At 41.4% G+C, this 17,031-nt stretch overlaps 1 protein-coding gene across 1 annotated transcript; it reads right to left on the reverse strand.

Moving 5' to 3' along the window:
* Nucleotides 1-1,593: 1,593 nt before the first annotated feature.
* trmt61a (tRNA methyltransferase 61A) lies at nt 1,594-16,810 on the reverse strand. Its single transcript, XM_080870118.1, has 4 exons — nt 16,651-16,810; nt 14,960-15,303; nt 7,243-7,509; nt 1,594-2,290 (listed from the first exon to the last, which is right to left on the reverse strand). Exons 2-4 carry the CDS (start codon nt 15,285-15,287, stop codon nt 1,995-1,997), a joined length of 891 nt encoding a protein of 296 aa, XP_080726244.1. The 5' UTR covers nt 15,288-15,303; nt 16,651-16,810; the 3' UTR covers nt 1,594-1,994.
* Between the last annotated feature and the right edge of the window lie 221 nt (nt 16,811-17,031).

Consider the following 17,031-nt stretch of genomic DNA (forward strand, 5'->3'; position numbering starts at 1 on the left):
AAAGCGTGGGTGGATGAGTTTGGTGTGGAAGAACTTGACTGGCCCACAAAGAGCCCCGACCTCAACCTCATTGAACACCTCTGGGATGAACTAGAATGGAGATTGTGAGCCAGGCCCTGTTATCCAATATCAGTGTCTGACCTGATTCTGGATGAATGGTAAACTCCCCACAGACGTACTCCAAAATCTTGTAGAAAGCCTTCCCAGAAGAGTGGAAGCTATTTTAACTGCAAATGGGAAAGGAACCTGTATAAATGCCAATGAATTTAGAACAGGATGTCATAAAAGGTGTAATGTGCAGGGGGCCACATGCTGTTGTCTATATAGTGGTACCTTAACTTATCAAACTATAACATCCAGTGCTTTTAATAAAGCACAAGTTTATAGGCCAAGTTTATACTGTTAACTTTCTGTCACACCAACTTTTTGAATCACTGATTACAAAATGAAGTGGCTTTCGATTTCAAGAATGATCATCAAGATCTACACCACCAATTCTGGCACATAGAAAACATAAACGACTGAAGTTTTTACTAAACCGTTTTCAGAAAAGGATTAGGTAATTTGAATTTGATGGCAGCAATGTCCCAAAAAAGTTGGATAGGGACATGTTTACCACTGTGTAAAGTCCCCAGAAATGTTTTCCACATTTTAATGAGCTGAGTCATTTCCTGATCATCTTCACATATGGCTTATTCTTTGCATGACGAAGCTTTAACCTGCACTTGTGGATAGCACAGTGAACCGTGACAGAATCATGACTGCTTTTACTTCAGTGCCGCCGGGCCTGCAGGGCATTCACTGGTTTTTGGCCCCAAGCCTTGCACACAGAGATTTCCCCAGAGTCTCTGAATCCGTAAATATTGTGTACTGTACTGCAGATAATGACATATTGAAACTGTTTAAGATTTTATGCTGACAAACTTCATTCTGCTGTGGTTCCACAAAATGTAGATGCACTTTTTGGAATATTGGTGAACCTCTGCCTCCAAGGTGCTCTTTTCATACTAATCATATTACTGACCTGTTTCTCTAACCGTTTCCTTTTAGTATCCCTTAGTTGTCCAGGTTTTTGTTGCCCCATCCCAATTTAAAGATGAGTTGCTGTCTAATTCAAAATGAGCTAGTATTTTTCAGGAAAAGGTAAAATGTTTAGTTCACATTTTAGCATTCTAACGTTTTTGTAAGTGGGGCTGTACCTTCTGCACAGAGCATTTGTTTGGAGACACTATTCGGCTAATGCTTTGCAAAAAAAACAAAAAGCCCTTTATGAGATGATAAATGAGAACACCCAGAGCTCAAATTAAATACAGCAGTAATGATTTCTTGCTACACCGGATCTCTCCTTTCAAACAGGGGAGGGGGAAACCTCAATGGATGCATTTGACGGAGCAATCACTCAGGGTGTTTATGACAGGTGGAGGTGTCTGTGTGGAGGAAGGACTGCAGACAGATTTTTTTCCTTGTATAGGAGACTTAACAAACAGATGGAATCTGCAGTTTAACAGGAACATACACGGTTTATGTTTGAAATGTAACAAATGTGTGGTTTCATGCTGTTAAATCAAACTTCAAAGCTTCTCTGCTTCAAAACAGAAATATGACACAAATATTGTCCCACAATCATTGTATTTATTGAAAATAATAAAGCTCCTTCTTCCCCAACAAATAAAAGCAGAGGTTATCTGTAACTCTTATGAAAGGGAGAGCCAAATAATCAGCTATAATCTCAGAGTTATAAATCTTAATCTTCTCAAATGAAATTGCTCTTCAATTCATTTTCAGTCCTGCTTGATGAAAGCATCGAACCGGTGCCAACTGACAAAGCACAAAATTATGTAACGCGCAAAACTGTAAATCCTCCCGGCGCTGCAGTACCAGGCAGGGACGGGAGGAGCCTGGTGCTCCTGCTGGATTACCCGAGCCTTAGGAATGACACCAGAGTGAGGTGGATTATAAACTCTGTTCCAGAGAAATCCCTCTCACTCCAAGCTTTAGGTTCTTGGTTTGGTAGCAAAAGTAAGGTACCCCGTGTGGCCGGGCATTTCTCTGGGCAGCGTGGTGGTCTTCAGTGAGATGGAGGCGTGGTTCGGAGGAGCAGCGGGAGTCGCCTCCTCTGTGGTTTCGGGATCAGGGCCGAAATCTGGCAGCGGTAGAGAGACAGTTCGGACATCGTACTCTCTCAGCAGCACCTCCGTGGTGCTGATGTCTTCGAAGCCCTGATCCTGCAACGCCTCGCATGTTTTCTGAACTTGCTCTATGCATGGAGAGAAGGAGCACAGCCGACCACCTGCAGGAGACGCAGAACAGAAAACAAACCACAAGTAAACACGAAGCTCCCAAAAAAGTATCAAGACCATGTGTGACCACAATCGTTTAAGCGCCCTTTGTTGTCAACTTATCCCAGTATTGGTCAGCTCATGTTATTTAGAGAGGTAATGCAACATAATCGCTGCTTTGAAAATAATCATGACATCACTTCCTGTCTAGCTTCTAAAACACTACTTTCAGTAACCAACTGCAGTCTCCTGTGCAGCTGAACAAGTGCGTCTGCTACCGTATCTTGTTTTTCCCGATATATATAAAACTCAAAGCTCTCTTCTACGGTCCTGTCAGAATTCCTGCTCTTGAAAGATATCCAGTGTTCATGACCATTAAATTGAGCCCGAAAACCTTATTTTGTCAATGTCACGGCCAAACAAGGTTTGTATTTGTCTTTAAAAAGACAAAAACCAATATTTCAAAGCAGGGTGTGAGTTCTAGTTTTTGGCACGTGTAATCAGCTGTAACGTTATCATCAGGACAGCGGAAAGCATTCTTGTTACCGTCACCAGATTCAGGTTTGCGTCTCAAAAAGTGTTGCAGTAACAGGAATGAGCTGTCGTCGCCTCAGTGTCCTGGTACAAAGTCTGTTTTTTATCCATATTTTCAATAGTCTGAAGTAAGATCTTTGACCTGTTACTGTGCAAACTGAACAACAATTACCGTCAGACTGCCAGGTTGTATTGACTCCCAACCCTTCTGTTTAATGTCAGTACGAGACATCTCTGCACATCTTAATCTGTTTAATCTGAGTTTATCTGCTAATCATTACACAGTATCATCTTTAGAGTTATTTTCATCACTCTTTCTCAAAGCATCCAAGTATAGAAAGTGTTCCACGTTTATAGTCTGAAAACAATTCTCCTCAAAAACATCCCTGAATGAAGATTCATAACATAAACCAGATTTGTAGACCTGATATGGACCGAGAAGACATTGAAGTATCACCCCTGGGATCCCTACGATACTACACCTTCTATTAATAATTTGTTTCTTTCCAAACACCCTGTAGCACTTTCCAGGCATATTTCCTTCCTAACAAAGCAGTCCTGTGACCTGCTGAGTCCAGACTGCAGCTTGCGGCTCATCAGGGGATAAGCCGGTGCTTTAATGAACACAGATCACCTACTGGCCACGGCCTTTCGTCTCCAAATGAATCCTTGCTGTGATCGCAGCGTGAGGCTGGAGCGACCAGCCAAGAAAACTCTCACTGGCTGTCCTGAAGCCCAAAGAATGTGACTCTGAGCGATGCAGCTGCATTGGTCAGGGGTTAGGGTTAACAAATTTAAACATCTTAGAGTGAAAATCTTAAGTGCCTTAATAGGGGTTTAATATGGAGAATATAAACTTTTCTAAAACCAACACCAACTAATGTTTCAAAATATGAATATGGTGACACCAAGACAAGCAAGTGAAACACACTCAGTCTAAATCTGTGGATGTCTGTTTGGATGTCTCTGATTGAGCTGCTTATGTAATCAGAAGGCTGCCGTGTGGCTCTCTGTCATCTGTAACCTGTCGTTGTTCAGTCACATTCTACTCATAGACCTGCTCTTGCACCACATTATACAGCATTTATTGTAGCACAGAAAGAACAGGCAGGTCCACCACCACATACACTACTAGCAGAGTACCTGCTCTGGTTACAAACCTAAAGTCTGACCTGATGGTTGCACTGAATGCAGATGTCACAACAAAAAAAAGAGCAAAAGAATAAGATGTTTACATTTTCGTCTTTGATTACTGGCTTGTTGTTTCATGCTACAGATACAGGAGTGACCCTACGCTGTGTCCCTAAATATAACTTGTAGCCCAGAAGATTACAGCCGTCCTCTGCAGCTCTTACTTGCCACTGTTGCCGGTTTTTAAAAATCACTTAACACCCAGAAGTGGAAAAAATACTGCATTTTGACTCATGTGGCACGGCTGACAATAAAAGGATCACATCTGCAGTCCATTGTGTCTGTAAACACTGAAGGAGACGGCGGGATTATTGAGATACTGGTCGTTCCTTTGGCCAACAGAACCAGCGGTCTCCCTCGAGACAGCATTAAACACATTCAACAGCGGTCTCCTGGAAACCACGGTGAATACACAGGGAGGGGCTGGGTTGATGATTATACAAGGGTGTTTCAAATGGTTATTAGGGGCCCCGAATATCAGCCGCACAAATGGCTTTAATATATGCACGAAACTCTGATTCCTAGTTGTAAAGTTTAAGGTTCTTGAGTGTCTGAGACCATGGGACATGTTTGCTTTATACTTGCATAATACCACCCATAAGTCTGCGAGGGGGAGCTCTGATAGGATTCAGGATCCTTCTCAGGGAACAGCCGAACACAGGGCCGGGCTGCTTGCCAAAACATTAGGAGAATTACAACTTTGAGAGAGAAAGAGAAATATTTCCCTGCCCCTTGTCTCACACTCTGTTGACTAAAGAAAACGCGCTCTCAGCTATTTTATTCCTCCAGTCTCTGCAGTTCTCAGGCAGGTTCTGAAGATGGAGAATTTCTTTTCAACAGAATAAGATGTATGAGTTTTTAATCATGACAGAAGCTGTAGATGATAATCCCACCAGAACCCTGGTGTTTTAATTGATTATGATATGGCCTCAGCAGAAAGCACGTCTCTTTCACTTCATGTGGGAGCCTGAGAGTGTGTAAACCCCACTCCTGGGGACTGCATCCCTATCACCAAGCACACAACACCCCATTCTACTTCTATCTTTGTTAGTTTGTTTACTATTACATCTTTTTGTGTTTAGCTGGAACATATTGGGGCATTGATGTTCTGGGGAAAACCCAGTTTGAACAGTGGGCAGTAAACCAAACCTTTCCTCGTGGAGCCTCATCAAGCAGCTCTCGGCCTGCAGCATAACCCTGTATGGTCATGGGACTGCTTCTGCAACAAGGCTGCACTCTATTTATCTCTATCTTTGTGTGTGTGTGCGCGCGCATGCACGTATATGCATGCAAGGGCCAACAGCTCATGGATGGAATATGTAGCTGTGGCACCATAAAAGGGAGTCAAAGAGGTGGTGGGAGAGTTTCAGGGCAGCATCCTCGTCCCCTCTGCATTCCTGCTCATACTCGGCTTACTTTGTAAAATCATTCATGAACTCTGGCTTTAAGATTCATAAAATACTAATCTTCTGCATATTAACTCTGACTTGGATTGAGATGTTAAATTAAATGTGACTGTGAAAGAAAACTTCAGTGCTTGTCGTGGCAGAATAAATATTGACACCAACTCCAGTTTGTGTTTTCAATGCACAGATGAAATTTAAACCCAGGATGTAGCAGCTAAGCTAAGCAAGTGTTCACCTACACAAGTGTATTCCAGTATTTTCGCCAAGGTGACTTTCTCAGGGCAACTATGTAGAGCTCAGCAGATTCTCATTACAGAGGACAGAGCCATGGTTTTTGGCTTAAAGTGTTTTACAGTAAACAAAATATGAACTCTCATGTCCACAAAAGCAGATCTTTGTTTATATAATTTCTGTGGCAGTATTTGTGCACATTAACAATAAAGCAAAGAATATACTTTCTCACTGTGTTACTCATCTAGTGTTGGGCTGTGCTAATGGATTATTTTGAGAGTGGCCGGTGACCACGATGGAAAGTTTTTCCTGTTCGGACCAGGGCCGACCCATCAGATGTAACGGATTCTGTGTTGACCTGCCGCATCCTGACGTGAACCTCTACAAATGTAACCATCAGGTCGTGATGCTGATCACAACAGCTGTGACTCTGCATGGAAGCAAAAGGCCATGCAAACCAAAATAACCACGACAGACTGAACTAAACAAGCATCTTTCTTCTTCTTCTGAAATAAAAGGTAATCTATTGTGGGGTTTAACTGCATCTTCACCTGGAGGGCGGTAGAGTTCTACAGTAACAGTATAGCCTACTGTCATTTCCTCATTTTCAGAGCCAATTCATGCATGAACCCCACTGATTCTGAAACAGATAAATAGGACACATGGTAGGAATGTGGCCAATGTGTTCTCAGATTAATGTGAAACTTCTCAAATAACCCCCACCCCTTTAAAAATAAATAAATTAAATAGTCATTGGGCTAAAGGTGCAGATCTTGTGAGCTCTACACAGCTCATGCAGTCTGAATTTATCGCTAACCACTGGTCCCCCCAGTGAACTGCCAACATGCCCGGGCATGCTGCAGATCCTGGTTGTCAACGACGCCTACGTGCTTTGTAGCTCACTAGCAGAGTTTGGATTGTGCTCCTGTTACTATGAAATACCACAAGGGCAAGGTTAATGAGAGCCGAAGAGCAGGATCGATGGTTGTTCTGGGAGTGCAGAGTGTGGCGACACGGCCGGGGGGAGATAAACTCATAGACTGGTATTTTAAAATGTGCCCGTTCACAGTCATGTTCCTGAAACACCAGGACGAGTCACGCCAAAGTCATCATCAGGTGGTGCTGATTATTTGTCTGACAACACACACTAAGTACACGTACACACAAAGCAAAGTACTTAACTATCAGGATCCAGATTCTCTTTCCTAATTTCTGCATATAGTTAGATCGCAGTCAGACTTAGTGGAAAAATATTTCTTACACATTTATGTGAAGAACAGGTAAACATGAGCTGCAGCACAGCTCGCAGTTTGGAGGAATCTGTATCTCCAGCTGGAATTGATCCCAAAACCTTTTACTTTTCCACCTGTAATCTTTCTGTGTGCTATCTGGGAAGACCTCTGTCTCCTGCTGATGCCCGGTTACAGAAACACAACAGGTCAAAAATAGAGCATGAGCCTACAGTCAGCCATGATGCAAACCATCATTGCTCGACCTTGCAATTTGTAGACTGAGCTAGCTGAAACACCCTGACTTGATAGTCATCTTGCTACACGCTCATTAGAGCTCTCCCCCTCCCTCACATGCACACTCACTCTTACCGTGCTTCTTCATAGCAACTTTGGCGTGTCCCACTGCATCCCAGGGTCTGGGGATGTCAAGGAAGACTGCATCTGCCACCCCTGTCACTCCAAAGCCATCCTTGCACACATCCTGGTTCCTGACGGTGACCAGATGATCCACGCGATGCTCCTTAAACTCCTCGGCCACCTTCTCTGCGCGCTGCTGGTGGAACTCCACTGTGTGGAGGTGACCTGTTGGGGCAATGGTGCGCAGGATGGCGTGGGAGAGGGAACCACTACCTGTACCTAGAAAACCACAGACAACAAGGGTCACGTAGTGAAACACAGAACATCTGAGAAGAACGCTTTAGTCTACACGAAACGGCCATTTCAAAATAAAAGTCAGCAAGCACAAACTAAATAACCAAGAAAGATTCAGACTTAAGGTATTATCAAACCTCATCTCTGTGTGTGGACAAAGCACTGCTAAAGAACTGGTCTTGGACAACACTTCACATTATGTTGCATGTATAGCAATCTCACTGACTTCCCTTAAATGACCAGTCTAGATACAGATACAAATTTTCGGGTTAAGTATTCTACGGAACAACGCAATCTCACAAAACCTCAAAATGAGGTGCTGTTGTATTTTAGAATAGACAGTAAACGCTGTCCTCAGTCAGTAGAGCCAGATCACAGATCCGACTACAACACACACCCACATTTTCACACTGCTCTGCTGTCTACTCTGGACGATAAGTGGACGCTACATTTCCGAGCAGGCCTTTTTCACCCTGAAGCAGCCCCGTGCTGTGCCCTAAACAAAGCCCACTAATTTACAGCTTGTGAACAAATGACACAAGTGATTGTGATTTTACAGGGAAAGTTGGGGGGGGTGGAAGGGAGGACACCACTCTTCATGTGACTTGTTCGGGCAAGGAGTGTCGGGAACACAGCCAGAGGCCAGCAGATCCCCTCCTCCTTCTTCTCTCAACATTACATCACCACGGCCTTTGTTATTGTGGTGACAAAGAAGGCAGTGTTTAATACACGGCAGCGCTTTGACTTGCTCAAAGCTCAAACTGCTGGATTGGATGGTCTGTGCCTGCAAACACAGAACATTGAAAAACTGGAATGGCTGCAGCAGGAAACACTGGACCACATTAGAAGCTGGGGATACTTTAATAACGAGCCCTGTACAGGGCTGACAGAGCACGTCGTTTAGAAATGTTTTCGACTTACATTGCCTCATTTACAGAAAATGAAAACTTAGTCATTGTTTCTGTAGAAAGACTGAACTGGAAATTCTGAGTCACTGCACTAAATTAAGGTTAGACTTTGGTCAAAGGGGGGGGAAAAAAAAAGCACACACTGATATAATGACTACAGTATCAAGAACATTACTGATGGAAACCTTGCAGATGCTAAAACAATGAGAAATCTAGGTGGTGATATGATGCACCGCACTGTAACACTGCAGAGAATTTTGGTAAGACACTTGTTTATAAACCAGAGTTTACAGTGGAGGCTCAGACAGTACCTAAATGCTACTTGCATACTCAGACCATCAGCCAATGACTAAAAGTCTCTGGACCTCAGGCGTCATGCCAGGATAGTGACATGCTCAGTTTCCATTATAGTTACCCTGATTAAAAGGGAAGAATGATAGCAAAGTCTGGCATACACACATACTAACGGGAACTTTCGAAATTTTAAATTAAACCCAGAAAATGAGTTTTTAATTACAAACTGGCATTACCGTTCATCATCAGTGCAGCGTCTGAGTGCAAAGTCTGGAAAATCTGGAAAAGGACCACAATTGATAACAAGTGTCTCTCTAAATGGAGACAAATTAAAACACTGAGAATGAGAGAGTGCTGGTACTGCAGAGATGAGGACTGCTCCACTTAACATCCGAGTGCACTTATTTCTCACTTTAGGACTTAATACGATAGGGACTATGGAATACTGGTTTCAGTATGAGCCAAAAACTGAAAAAGGGAAACTCGATTATGATGTGATACCACACTAAAACAGGACAAACATCTAAAAACAGGACATATAGAAGCAGCTGGTTTTACACAGAACAACAGAAAAAAATAGGCATCATTGAAATGATGATGATCAAATTTTAGCAACAACAAGACGAAAAAAAAGGTGTAAGCAGTGCGACGCATTTACAGGAGACATGCTGTGAAAACTGTGAGATACCCTTCCAATGTGAGGCTTTCACGCCCATTCTGAGTAATGACGTTACAACAAAGAGTCATGTTCTGACTAAGTGTTGGGACACGAACAGTTGACCTTTACTATAAGTCGAGAAAGTGCATTTCAATGATTTTAAAAAGCCTCTATCAACATTTCTAATTTGCACACAGTGTTACACTGATTTTAGTGGTTACAATGTTTATTGTTGCATTTCAGGTTTATCATGCTAAACCTGCTCTTTAGTACTAAGGGTGTAGTGTTTGAAACTGACATTCCTCCCAAAAACCCCAAAAGGAAATTCATCAGACTTCCTTTTCTGAATGTTTTTTCAAAGTTTTAGACAAGTTGAGTTATTTCCCTGCGGTTCATGAGCAGCACTGCTAACGAGACAAAAAGGATCATGGGTATTCTATGATGTATTAAAAATAAATCAAACTAAAAACACTAGATACTTATAGCAATTAATATTAAATTAGTATTCACAACCTTTGCTCAGTGCAGCAGCAATAACAACCACAAGTCTTTTTGAGTATGACGCAAAACTTTTGGCAAACTTTCTTTTTAGGTTTCCTCCATTCTTCTTAAACATCATCAGGTTGGAAGGGGGCTGTTGGTGCACAGCCATTTTCAGAACTCCCCAGAGATGTTCAATCAGGTTCAAGCCTCGCTACCGGCAGCGTCACTCAAGGACGTTCAAAGAGTGGTCCCAAAGCCACTCCTTTCTAATCTTGGCTGATTGCTTAGGGTCATTTTCCTGTTGGAAGATAAACCTTCAGCCCAGTTCAGAGTCCAGCGCACTCTGGGGCAGCTCATCTGGAGCAAAGATGTCTCTGTACAAAACAGCATGATGGTTCCACCACCGTGCTTCACTACAGGGATGATATTGGCCAGGTGATGAGCATGACACTTTTTTTCCTTTGCATTCAGACCAAAGAGTTTTATTTTTGTTTTAGACAGACCAGAGATTTTTTTTTATTTTTCATGGTCTCAGAGTCCTGCAGGTGCCTTTGGCAAACTCTTTGTGGGCTGTCATGTGCCTTTTACTGAGGAGTTGCTTTCATCTAACCCTTCTACCATACAGGCCTGATTGGTTATCCTTCTGCTCTCCACAGAGTAACACTGGAGCTCTGTCAATGTAGCCATTGGGTTCTTGGTCTTCTCACTTACTAAGGCTGCTCTACCACGATTGCTCAGATTGGCCAGGTGGCCAGCTGTAGGAGGGGTCCTAATGGTTCGAAACGTCTTCCATTTACTAATGATGGAGGCCAATGTGCTGCCTTTCTTTTTCCTTAGATCTGTCCCTTGATACAATCCTGTCTCTGAGGTTTACAGAGAATTCCTTGGATTTCATGGCTTGGTTTGTGCTTAAATTTTATTTATACAATACCAACTCACAACAACAGATGCCTCAAGGCAATTTATATGGTAAGGTAAAAACCCTACAATAATACAGACAAAACAAAAAACCCTCCAATGCAGATTTATCGATTTTTGTTTTTCATTTTTAATAAATGTCACTTTGTCAATATGGGGTATTTGTTTGAGGAGGAGTTTTGAAGGTAAAATGAAATTAATCTATTTGGATTAAGGCTGACAAATTGTGGGACAAGTAAAACGCTGTAAATACTTTCCAGATGCTCTGTACTACATCAAACATGTAGCTCTTGTCCTCGTTAGGACATGGGAGACTGTCACATGGTGCGTGTCGCTTTTAAATTTTCGGAATCTTAAACCTTAGTGTTTTAGATTCAGACATGTTTTACAACGCAACATGTAAGAATCAACCACATCCATCTTTTCTCCACTGGGGAAAACAAACAAAAAATACCTACATGACTGTACATGCTACCAACTGAGAGCTTTGCTTCAATGCATGAGTTTAAGAAATGAATCATATCAATGTTTCTAATCTCCTCCCACAACAAGGCGTCAAGTCAGCTGGTAGCCACTGTACAAGAGGAAGTAGTGATAAAGCCAGAGTGGGGGAGGGGGCTGAGAATGGGAATACAACTGACCTGAACTGAAGGTCATTCGTGCTTACTGTTCCTCATCTTGTTCCTACATCGAGTACAACATGGTTACTGGCCAGATGAAATGCAAAACCCTGACAGAGGTCACATAATTTAACTTCCCAGCAATTTAGAAAGTGAAAGCAACAGCAAAATGTCATCTGATCATTAACTTGTGATGTGTGAATGACCCTCAATTCCAAATGTTTTAGTTAAGCTGCTTGAGAGCCAGCTGTAAGAGGATGTTGTGGCTAATGTTGAGAGTGATCATTACAAAGGAGTAAAGTTTAAAAATGGCCAGCTTCCATTGGTCCCTTTGAGTCGTCTTATACAAGATATAAGCGCACAAATGTAGCTTAAAACTGAATCAGACTTTCAAGTAGCTAAAGAGAACCCAGTTATACAACGGAAAGGTATTTATTGTACTTTCAGATTTAATTATTGAGGTAAATGATCTGATAATACACATCTGTAACGAAGATAATATAAACATCAACGATTAGCAGTAAACTGAAAGGTAAAATCAGAGCTGGATATTTTCAGTGAAAGGGATAAGTGAATGCCCTGTTGTAAAGAAAATGTATCTTTTAAAGACTTATCCTCAAAAAATATTTTTGATGACGCATTTCTGAGGTCCTCTGGAAAAATGCTGTTTATGCAGCCTGGAAAAATCATCTAGAAATACTTTCCACTCCACAGTCAGACACACTGTTACCAACCAACAAAAGCACTGTATAAGCAAGGTGTCAGATCCACTCTGGGATTTCTTAAACGTTAACTTCTAAACAACAAATGTTGTTCTGCTAAAGAATGGGCAAAGATGAATAAATATTGTGCTTTGCAAAGGCCAAGTTGAGTCTTGGGATTAATCCAACAGAAATGGTTTGGAAGGACATGAAGGGAGCAACCACCAGCATCCCAGTTTAGTGTATTCTGGGCGCTACAACTGAGCATCGGGCTAAAATTTCAGGCTAACGTCAAGGTGCAGAGCTAACTGGCACTTATTGCTAACATTTAGGGCCAGAAAGTGGCATGTAAGTGCAATCCCCAAACAGCCCTCATAGGTGTGGTTAGATTTATGGGTGATTTACAGAGGTTTTGCGGTTTTCTAAAGACATGGGCAGTCGATTAATTTCAATATCAAGAGCAAAAAATAAGACATGCTTTTTTTGGCGTCACTGCAATTAACTGAAAATAAATTGCATGTTGCAAACATTTATTTGAAGCGCTTGACTTAAATATTCTGAAACCTATATTTAGGAAATTTAACAAAAAGAATGCATATGCAACAGGGTTTCCACGTCTTACACACGATCATGTCACTGTGCTCTCTTTATAAATACTAAAAAAAGGAGTAAAGGCTTCGGCTCACACTTGCCCAAGCGCTAAATGTTATCCTGACTTGATGTTCCACCTTCTGACATGTACGGTGTTACCCTTAGCAAATATTTGACAACTTCATTTGCTCTGGACCTGATTGATGACGCCTGATAAAGCTGTGAAGAAAATGAAGCCAGCAGGAAATCATTACCTACAAACCTTGGAGACCAACTTGCCTTCAAGGTGACTCCTCTACAGGAATAAATGCTCCTTCAGCAGGTTTAGCATGTCAGCACAAGAACAGCAAAATTATCACATCCAATCTCTGCTTGTTTACACAGCTCACTGGCAAAAAGTCTCCACAGCACATACTCGCTGTTGTTGTTGACTGTAAGGCTGAAATTTGTGAGTCACCACTGAAATGCTGATTTGTACCTCATTGACAAAAATGATGCTCAAGCGCCCCAAATAAAAAACTATAATCATTCAGGAGTTTACTTAACCATGTGTTTTATCTGCTATTCTAACTTTATTTGTTTAATAATTAAAGGGAAGACTTTTGTTGTATTCTATCTTGGCATGATGAAGCACTGCACCACACGCACACATCTTCTCCTACCCTCCTTTCTGCTTTCAGACTAAGATAAAGTGCAATCCATAGCCAAACACAATAACACACTCTGGGTGATTGCAATTAGACAAATGGAAATGATGGCCAAGCAGTGATTGGAGGAATCCCCGAGGACAAAAAAAATGGGAATGACACTAAAACTGCAGGTTACATAATGTCTGAATGTTCAGAGACACATCTGTAACAATCCCATAATGTTCAATACGAACAGCTGAGTTTCATTACGTGACAACATCTGGCTAGAACTCCAAGGTGTAAACAGGGTGATTCAAATGAGGCGATACTTAAAAGCTGCAACAGAAAAGATTTGAGGGCAAACTAAATTAAAAAATGCAGGACGTAACAAATCAAACTTTGCCACTTTAAGAGTAAAAAAACATTTGTTATAAATCCTCAGGTGAGACATTCTAAAAAGAGGATTTACAGCTTACCTGAACAATGTAACATTTTAATATTTAAGAGTTTCTTGGAGCTTAATTTAACATTTTCTAATGACTTCCACAACAAGCAAAGCTGCACAGGTCACTTACTTTAAAAAAATAAAAATTCAGCTGATGAATGTTGGATCTTACTAATGGATGACATCTCTACATCCATTTCATGAATGTCTGACAGAAGACACATGCGTTACCCCACTCCAGCTACAGGTTGGATAATAAGCATGTGCTTGACAAGTCAACCTTGTAAACATGTAAAACCTGTCTGTACAGCAAATTACTGCGAGGATTCAGTCGTCTGTTTGCTAAATACTAGGAAGAAAATATTAGTACCCAAGTCATCTGATTGCCTAACATGAGGTGTGGTAAGATTAGATGCTACTACACTAACAGGAGAGACATGCAGAGCTCAAAGAGGGACTACTAAAGTTCTCAATAAATCTGTTTACAAATAAACAAAACAAACAAACAAAAAAAAGAATCAATGCTAAATCTGTCAGCAAAACTAGGGAATCATGTTACTAAAAAACCCACACAGAACAAGTGGCGCTTCAAAGAACAGCTGATTAGTCCCTTGTGAATGCAGAATAATATTTTGGAGTGACATGCACATCCCAAATCATAGGTTAAGGGTTGAACATAGGTTGACTTGCTAACAAAATCATGACAGAAAACAGCTGAATATTTGATGACAGAGACTGGTGTAGCATCAGCAGCATCCACCTTTAAGACTTGACTTTATGCTCAAGCAGGAGCACTGATACCTTTTTAGTCAGCAGTGACCCTATAAAAAGCCACACAGACCCTAAAGAGGGATGATGGTCATAATCTACCCAATATAACTGAGCTGACAGCTGCAGTGAACAGACCTGTGAGTGAGCTTCAGCTTGATAATCGCTTGCTAATTCAAATAGACCAGTTTGTCCCAGCATCAATAAAACACCCAGTATACATAAAGTTTGTTTTAAAACAGATTAAAATAGCAATCCAATAACATAGTGCACTGAAACCTTTCACATCAATTGAGATCACATTTCTTTATGATTTTCTATGTATTTGGAATATATTGTTAAAGCAAACACACACACTGATAACCCTTCCTTTCTAGAACGGTTTCCATCCACGAGACATCACCATGATGCCACCCTCACCTGACTCGCACACGATGGAGCCTGGCTTCAGCTCCAGCATCATGGTAATGAAGGCGATGTCTGTGGTGTAGAGGATTTGTGTGCGGTGCGGCAGGGCAACTGTCCACAGCTCTGGCGTTGGGTGGAGCACATGGAACCATCCTTTGCTGCAGGTCACCTTTGACCCGTAACGCTGACCAATCAGGTCTGTGGAGTGGCGAATGACTCCATAGCGTGTCTGCGTTTGGGCACCCTGCTGCACCTTGACAGGCATCACATTGTTGTGGCTCAGGTAAATGATGGCAACATCCCCATCTTGAATGAAGTCCGAGTACTCCACAAAACTCATCGTGAGCACGGCCACTCTGGAAAAAGAAGACGGGCCTACTTAAAGGGCATTTTTTCTTTTTACTATTTTAATTACACTGATGTAGTTGGTTGATCACTAATTTGACATATTTCACTCAACTTACAACTTTAAAATCAGGATAAGCCAGGGGTGGGCAATTCCAGGCCACGAGGGCCGGTGTTCTGCAGGTTTTAGATCTCACCTTGGGTCAACACACCTGAATCACATGATTAGTTTGTTACCGGACCTCTGGAGAACTTCAGGACATGTTAGGGAGCTAATTTAGCCATTTAAATCTGCTGTGTTGGTTCAAGGAAACATCTAAAACCTGCAGGGACACCGGCCCTCGAGGCCTGGAGTTGCCCACCACTGGGACAAGCCATCACTGTGAAGGGATTTTTTTTTTTTTTATAACAATTTCTTTTTACCTACAATCTACAGTTCAATTTAGTTTGCAAGCATCTCATGAGGGGAAAGGATGTATAAACTAATATGTTTTACCAAATCTTAATATCTTCCCATTTTGACATTGTAGATTCTGGTTGATCGTTTTGCAAACAATATCTTTTTAACTTTGTTTTCAATTGTATTTTCATTTTTGCACATTACAAACAAGCGGAAAAGGTAGTCTGCTGCTGATGCAGGCTCCTTGTTGCTTTGGTAACAACTGTGCCACTGTCACACGTTAATTGACGGAGCTGCTCGTGAATTGTCACGCGCACTGAACGTTGCTTATTAAATCCAGTATCGTTCAACCTCAGGACCAACGACTGTTTTAGTTCATCTGAACGGCGGATCTACTTTAACCAGCTTCTCCTTCAAGTGAAAAAAGGACAAATTTATATCGGAGAAACATGGAGAAGATGTCAGTGAGGTGACTTTACAGTTATATTTCTATTTGTTTGTTAGTTTTAAAGACAACTTTTTTTTTCTCTGGTATTGAAGTCAAGCAAACTGTGATGGCTTTGCCTATTAGGGGCAGTAGATCGTGTTATATTACCTCTTCGCTTAAATTTAATTTCTGTTTATAGTAAAATAAAGAAAAACAAGTCAATAGAGAATACGTTTTGTGTAAATGATGCTAACGTTAGTTACCTGAGCAAACTAACGTTCATGTTTGGGTCGCATTTACTGTAAATGTTTTTGCGTGTTTGACTGGTTTTGTGTTTAAAGTGGCAAAAATTGTAACTCCACAAAACCGGCAAAAGGCCACAGTGCAAAACGTCTGAAAACATAAGTCAACTTACGAAGTTTTCGTTTCAACGTTTACATGCTAACGTTAGCGATGCTAGCACCTGTTAGAACACCGGCTAACGGCTATTAGCGGGGGAAAAAAAGCAGCCGTTGGAAGCTCTCCACCTACCTCCTTCAGAAGTAGTGTTCTTTGACTGCTGGACAAAACAAGCAAAAAATAGACTTAAGAGGACCAATTCTGTTCTTAATGCGGCTCTATGTTCAGCAGTGACATCCATTCATTCCTCACTCACACATGTGGCTTTGTTTTCAGAGGAAGTTGAATCGATGAAACCGGAAGATAACCCGGTGTACAAAGCAGCAACAATCAGTAAAAACCTCTTTTGCCGAAAACCTGCAGATTCATATGTTTATTTTGTGCAGTTGGTTTGCGAATTTGCAAATTTCGCCTTTGGCAAATTTTTTTTTTTACCATCTGTACGATTATTTCCTGAACATTAAATAGGATAATTGTAAAAAAATAATAATAATACAACAACAACAACAACAA

Source organism: Rhamphochromis sp. 'chilingali' (assembly GCF_963969265.1).
Source record: "Rhamphochromis sp. 'chilingali' genome assembly, chromosome: 21".
Classification (NCBI taxonomy): domain Eukaryota; kingdom Metazoa; phylum Chordata; class Actinopteri; order Cichliformes; family Cichlidae; genus Rhamphochromis; species Rhamphochromis sp. 'chilingali'.